The following is a 7,811-nucleotide window of genomic DNA, read 5'->3' as shown; positions in this document are numbered from 1 at the left end:
TAGGGGGCTTTGAGGTGTCAGATCTAGAAATCACACAGGGTTAATTGTTTAATATTGTAAATCTGGATTAAACAGGAGTATCGCCCAATCCCGGTGTACAGTGGGGTTTGTATGGCGCTGGGGGAAGGGAAGGGAGGGACATATGGGTTGACACATGGTCCCTGTCTACCTCCTCCTCCTCCTCCTCCTCACACACTCTTTGCCTAATCTGACCGGGTAGGATGGGGGAAGGCAGCGGGCATTCACCACCACCTCTCCCTCTTTTCTGGCAGCACCCAGCACAGCCGCAGAGCCAAAGCACGCAGGATATGGGCAACAAAAAACAACTTCTTCCCCTGTGAGGCTGGACTGAGAGCAGCCGGACTTGGTGCTCATGCTGAGGCTTTCGGCCGCAGGGATCCCGGCCGGAATAGATTTAATGCTAATCCAGAATAAGGAGTATGTGAGGCAACCTGCTGGGCTCTTTTTACTTTTTACTTCCATCGTCAGGCCTGTGAGAAGTTGTGATCCGGCCTCTTTGAGGATGCCATCTTCTTTGTAGTCACTCTTGAGAAAACAAAAACCTGTTGGTGCTGGAAGTTGATGGCCAAATGTAGAGTGGCCGATGAAAAGCAGTTTAGTGGCACAATGTCGGCGTCTCAGGGGATGAATCGCAGCGGCGTCTACAACTACTTCCTCAACATGGTGGCCTATCAGGTGAGAGCTGATGAGCAACCGCGCAGGATGCTAGAAGTTTCTGTACAGTCAGTTTATTATGAAAGATAAAAGCGTATTTTCATAGTAGATGATAATTGATTATCTCTTGACTTTATGTCATTAACTGGAATACTGGATAAGGGAATTGTTATTTATTGTTCAATAGAAATATTGTGAGATATTTTGAAATGAAGATATCATTCAGTGTTGGACAAAGTATTGAGATATTTATTTAAGTAACATTTGCAATATGAATATATTCCTTTATAGGTTCATGTCATGCTTTCAAAATAAAACTTTAGAATTATTATCACAAAATGTAACTACCTATATTGTTGGATTATAATCACACGTGTATTCAATTACAGCATTTTAATGTTGTACTGTGTTTTAGTAAAATCTATAACAATGTAACCTATTTTTGATTGAACACATTTTTTTAAAGGTAAAAGTGGTTCCACCACTGTGTTATCACTGACAAACGTTGACTTGTGTTCAACTGATGGAAGCACTAGCGGGAAAAACAAAACAGTTTTGAAAAAACTAAACAAAAACATTGAGTTAGTCTACATTTTCTAGCTTTCCTACAATGTCTGTGGTACTTAGCTATAAGCCCATAGGTTCATACAGACTACATAAATATTAGGTTACAATCACATAGTCTTTTTAAAGTTTAGTGAAGCAAAGAACTAAAGTACTTAGAAGTAAAGAACATAAGAAGGAAGAGATAGTGCACTTGTCGGCGGATTAATCCACATTTGGCGCTATAGTGAGTTTTGTGGCAGTGCAAAAGTGAGGCTCATTAATGCATTTTAAAAAGTGTTCACCCTTCAAATATCTGTGTACATAAGAAGAAATGACCATGCTAATGTTGTGGCTCTATGGATGAAGAGTCAGTCTGGCCCCACTGAAATATCTATTCGTATGAATTGTTGGTTTATCACCAATGACTTCATTCATTCACAGCAGCTGTACTTGGTCCTTAGTGCTTGAAATGTTAGCATGCTAACACGGTAAACTAAGATGATGAACATAGTAAACATCATAATGAACATTACCATGCTGCTTACATTGTCATTGTGTGTTAGCATGTTAGCATTGAGTTTACGCACTTGTGTGCCAACAGTGTTACAGAGCTGAGTGCGTAAACCAATACAGGAAGAGTTGGTTTTCCCCAGTTACCAAAGATGATCAAAGTGAGTTCTTTGCAGTAAGTAGAAAAAATGGCGGAAGGTGGAACAACTAAAATAACTGTTGAAAACTACATGTAGAATGTCACCAACAATAATGCATGGGACCAATACTTATTAAAAAATGACCTCTGCTACATTCACACAGTCCGCCCTCTTTATTACACAGCTTTATATCTTGGAAGGTAAATTGGATCACTGGGGCATTAATTGGTGATTCATGCAGGCTAAACTCTCAGATTAACTTCTTAAACACTTCAAGATCTTTTAAGATATTATAATCATACAAACAACCAGCAAGGTCTGGGAAATACCATTCTGCATGTGACTCTTATGTTGAGCTAAAAATGAAGGATTCTTTGCTCAAACAAGATTCTTCAACACATTCTTTACATCAGACCCCATCAGTCTGCTTCTCTTTGACCTATATATACTGAATGACCCGCTGTAGTATGCCGAGTGTTAATCTGCAGATCTAAGCCCTCGCAATTACTGCAACAACTTCACTAATATTAATAGTATTAATCCTGCATTATAAACCTTAAAGTAGGTTGGACATATGCAGTGGTTAGAGACATAATCTCAGTGCAGCTGTTTTACATTTCACTGTGTAATTACAATTTCAAATTGCACAGCGCCAATATTCAGCAAAGAGACTGTTTTGTTCAGTCTGTAGAACATCAAATATTATTCAATAAAATACCCATATCTCTGAGTGCATATTCAGCCACAGGGCCTGTGTATGAGAGACAAACACATCAAATATTAATTTAGGATTATGGAATAAATTGAGAGGTTGAATAATCAGTGATTTTGTTTCAGGTTGGAAACAAATGAAGCACCAATTGGTCCACGTATCATATCTGACTAAATCGCATGTTCTCATGAGAACAATTTTTTACAAACTGTTTCATGATTTACACGATCAAATCATGTTTGAGGCACTGTACATGAATAAAGCTCTATTTGAGTTCAGTATGCTCTTCCACATAAATATGTTGTATAATCTTCTCTGCATCATTCATCAGATTATGTGCTGCGCGTAGAGACATATTTGTCCTAGAATGACTTATACTTCATGTGAATACCGCATTCATATCCGCTGATTCAGCCTGTAATCTGCAGAGTTGCTGCAGCTTCAGACAGTGCATGCAGGTTTTTGGCTGCTTAGATTTAGTTCAGGATCAGCAGTGATGGGTTTATCCAGTCGTTCCCAGCCAGCGTTGGAAGAAGTACTCAGAGTCTTTACTTAAAGGTGGGGTAGGTAATTTTGGAGAAACCAGTTCGAGTGCGCTAGAATTTCAAAATACACAGCCGGTAAAAATCAGCCACTCCAACACACACGAACGCGCACATGACCAACGAGGTCACGAGATAAGTTTGTGCACAGATGGAAAGCTGACAGGCAGGTAGGCCATCCAGTTACTTTAGCCGGGCCGGCTAAAATGATTGGTCGTGCTTTTTACAGTACTACGGCTTCCACAGATGACATTTTTTTATGAATTTTTTTGTCAAAGCACTTAAGATATTCATTACTATGGGGATGTTAAGAACATTCCATGGAATATGACAAAAAGTGTATCTCTCGAGCCGTTTTCACAAACTTACCTACCCCAGTAGAAATACTTAATTTAAAAAATACTTAATAAAAATACTTTTTTATTTGATTTAATAATTGCTTTATATTTTGTATTAGCTAATAATCTAAACCTAAAAAGTAACTAGCAACTAAAAGCTGTCAAATAAATTTTAGTTTATTATTTATAAGTCTTAATGTAGCAACTGAGAATACTCAGTACCTCAAAATTGTACTTAACTATTGTACTTGTGTAAATGTACTTTGTTACCACTTTGAGCAAATTGAAACATTGACTTTAATTAAATGTATTAGGTTGAACCCATATTGTTTATTTAAACTTAATATTATTGCTTTCAAGTGACCTACTACAGTTATGTGAAATCTGTTGACATAATACATTTAATTAAAATCAACCTTTCAGCTTTTTCAGTATTTCCACCACTGTTCCCAGGCCAGGTTAATCAGAATCAGAAACGACATGATGCCGTTTAACTCATTAGTTAATCTATTGATTCAAACACTGTCAGTGAAAGCTGTCTGAGATAGTGACCTCCAAAATTCAGACAACATGAGTTTAAATTCCTGGAGCCATGCGTCCACAAAGGAAATCAAATAGTACTGTTCATTTGCTGTTTGAGTGCTGTGAAGGGTAGTCGGAAACCTACAGGATGTCCTTTATCAGAATGATACACAGCATCATACCTTTAGTACGTGTTGAATTTAACACTGCTTGTGTCTTTCACTGTTTTGGGTGTCATATTGTGATGCAACAAATTGTAATATGAGTTATGTAGAAATATTTCAGGGGGGGCTGAGGGAATATCTCATGAAATATCTCGCTTGATGTTGATTTCTATGTTGATTCTTCATTTGTCACCATTTTAATGTAAGAATTTACAATGAAAGATCCTCTAACACAAGGGTGTCAAACTCAAATACACAGTGGGCCAACATTTTAAAATCGGTACTAGTCGAAGGCCGGACTGGTTCAATGTTTATTGCAAAACTTATTGAAATTAACTTATTGTACATATTAAACCTTGAACTAACAAAGCTTAAATTATTGCCTATTAAAACAACATTAAACATTAAATAAATGAAAAATCAGTTGCATTCATTGCTTACAGTATGGCTCTATCTGCAGCTTCTCCAGAGTCCTTTCTTATGATTATATTTTTCCACAGGCCAACAGCAGCTACAAAAAAACAATTCCCCTCAAAGAGAAAAACAAACATGCCCTGTTGTCTCAAGAAAGAAAGTGCAGAAGGAAACATCCATTGAAACTCAGTGTGCTGCTCTGTGATGCTAGTTTAAGCCAGATACTTGGCATCTCATCTTGGGTGCAAGTTCATCAATGTTTGGGCTCAGGCTCAGAGCTGAGGAGATCCTCAGGATGGAGTGAAGGTGTGCGTGCAATATACCGGTGGCGGGCCATATCTAATAGTAATTAGAAATGATCCGCGGGCCTTGAGTTTGACATGTATACAGGGGTTCCCAACCCCCGGTCCACAGACCGGTACCGGGCCGCGGAGTTGTTACTGCCGGGCCGCGAAATAGCTGTGAGTTTATCGTAATATTTGCAGAATTAGAAATATTTAAATATATTTTCGCACCTATACCAGTTATATTATTTCATCCAAAACATAAAAAAATTAATCAAAATTGGTTAGCATAAGGTCTCACCCCCTCGTGCTCAGAAAGTTAACGGTGCGCCAATAGGAAGTGGAGCACACAGGAGACAACCGTTTAATTTCAGACTGTTATGTTTATGTGGGGAAATGGCAGTGCATACATTATTTGAGATATATTTCGAACTCAGACTTCATTTTAAGGACATTGCGGCCAGGGGTGTAGAGCTATTTTTTTTATTTGTAAAACCTCCTTCACTTCATGAAATGGCTGCAGCATCCGGAGGCAGCCTCTTAGAAGTGCAGCACCAGCGCGTACACACCGCCTTCACTGTGTTCCCCACTGCAGGCTGCTACGTTTCACACACACACATCGAACGGCCCGATTATTCCCTCTATTACTCGTTGTATGAAGGAAATGTCCGGTCACAAAGGCGCATGATGTGTGTGTGTATGTGCTCTGCTCAGCTCCGCTGTGTGTGTGTTTGTGTATGTTCGGTGTGTTTGTGTGTGTCCAAAAATGGCATTTGTTTTCAAATTACCATGAACAGTAATTTACACACATCTGGCCAACTCCATAGGTATGTGGGTGTTCCCAAAATAAATTAGTTTAATCTTAATCTCGATGTAGTGCTAAATGCTGTCGGAGTGCACCGGAACGAACGCCCCAGTATGACGTTATTATGGCTGGCAAACAAGCCCAGGGGTCTCCCTGACATTTCAGTTATATCAATATGTGTACAGTGGTCCTAATTTGTTTTAATTGTATCCTGGTTTTAAACGTTGTTAATATGTTTTGGATGCATATTGTTCTATTATTTGTTCAGGCTGTTACATAAAATTAGTCACTGTTGCCACCTATATTAGGCTATATTATATTATATATTATATTAATATTTGTAAAGCGGTCCTAATTTTTTGTTTTAATTGTATCCTAGTTTTAAGCGTTATTAATATGTTTCGGATGCATATAGGTATTTCTTCAGGCTGTTAAATACAATTAGCCTCTGTTGCCACCTGCTGGTGAGTAAATATTAAAATCAGCTAAAATTGAAGACCGGTCCGCACATTTTTTTTAATGTATCTGCCGGTCCTTGGCACAATAAAGGTTGGGAACCCCTGCTCTAATACATCCAACCCCATACATCACATGGGATGGATAACACAGTGGTCTCTTTGCTTAAAAAAAAAAATAGTACATTTATTTTACTTGGCCTCATGGATGTTTATTCACATGTGTGTGAAAACCCAGATTCCTTATTGTCACCCTCTTACGTTTAAAGGTGTGTTTTTCAGAGGCCTGTACTCAACTCAAGTACATGCCTCGATTCAGGTCACACATTTGATGACTTTTAGACTCAACTTTTTTCTTTTTTAAAGACTTTCAACTTGAGCTGCCTGTGAACACAGATGACTTCCACTTGGAATTGGGCTTTGGACCTGACTTGAAAACACTTGATACCTTCCCCAAGAGCAAAGATTTAAATGTATGTTTTTTTTTTTAAATGCCACAAAAAAGTATTACATGTTCACGCTGTTCATTCTGTGCAAGTTGCAGGAGAAACTGTCAGTTAAAAAATTGTCACAATGATCAATTTCCTTCATGTACACAGGACCTGAGTGCAAAGGGTTGAGCTAACAACGACCTCTCGTGTTTCCTGGTTGTCAGACTTGTTGTTGTGTTTGTGTGAGATGCTGATCTGCCTCTCTCCTCTCCTCCTCTTCAGATTTGCTGTTGCTGTGGACCGGCTCCCTGCTCGCTCTGCTGTGCCTTCTGTCCTCCGGTGCAATCGTCCACCACCACGCGGATCATGTACACCCTGTTCCACATCATGAGCTGCGCCGTCTCCTGCCTCATGCTGTCCCGCACCGTCTCCGAGCTCGTCAGGGAAAATGTGAGCCCTACATCTCATCCTCTATAAAGCAAATCAAATCAATGTACTGAACTATAACCAAAACAATCATTAATCTCATTGACAGCTAGCAACATTTCTGACAGAAAATAACATACAGTAAAGTAATTATTCAATTAGAATTGGCAGGGGCCAAATATGATAATTATACACTGAGATGGTGTGCGATTTGCTGCAGGTCAACAGGCCACAAGACATGAGAACCAAACAAAACAGAGTTACTATAATGTGACTTCAGGAGGTCGTACCCCTCACTCTACCTTATTTCCTGACTGAGCCTGTTTATTATCTGCACAAAGGCCATAAAGTTGGTGGTCGGTTGATTTTTTTATAGCTTTTGCTGACAGCTTTGAGTATGAAAATAGATAAAAACATGTGTGTGTGTGTGTGTGTGTGTGTGTGTGTGTGTGTGTGTGTGTGTGTGTGTGTGTGTGTGTGTGTGTGTGTGTGTGTGTGTGTGTGTGTGTGTGTGTGTGTGTGTGTGTGTGTGTGTGTGTGTGTGTGTGTGTGTGTGTGTGTGTGTGTGTGTGTGTGTGTGTGTGTGTGTGTGTGTCAGGTGCCTTTCTTCAACATGGTGTGTGACCAGGCGCACGGCGGGGGTCACTGTGAGATGCTGGTGGGTTACTCGGCGGTCTACAGAGTGTGCTTCGGCACTTCCTGTTTCTACCTGATGATGGCCATCTTCCTCATAGATGTGAAGTCCAGTCAGGACTACAGAGCGCTCATACACAACGGGTCAGTGCACAGTACACCTCACAACATGTTCCTACTGAGAAAACAAATCAAAAATTGAGACTGATTTTTC

The 7,811-nt window shown here is 39.6% G+C and overlaps 1 protein-coding gene across 1 annotated transcript in view; it reads left to right on the top strand.

The window, feature by feature from the left end:
- The first annotated feature begins 201 nt into the window (after positions 1-201).
- serinc4 (serine incorporator 4) overlaps positions 202-7,811 on the top strand; it is a 26,202-nt gene continuing 18,592 nt past the window's right edge. Inside the window, exons 1-3 of the mRNA XM_079665664.1 lie at positions 202-696; positions 6,821-6,988; positions 7,563-7,741. Of these exons, the coding sequence (XP_079521790.1) occupies positions 583-696; positions 6,821-6,988; positions 7,563-7,741 (461 nt within the window). The 5' untranslated portion in view covers positions 202-582. The remainder of the gene's footprint in view (positions 697-6,820; positions 6,989-7,562; positions 7,742-7,811) is intronic.

The sequence above is a fragment of the Notothenia rossii genome (genome assembly GCF_949606895.1).
Source record: "Notothenia rossii genome assembly, chromosome: 2".
Lineage (NCBI taxonomy): Eukaryota > Metazoa > Chordata > Actinopteri > Perciformes > Nototheniidae > Notothenia > Notothenia rossii.
This window is presented reverse-complemented; position numbering and strand designations above follow the sequence as displayed.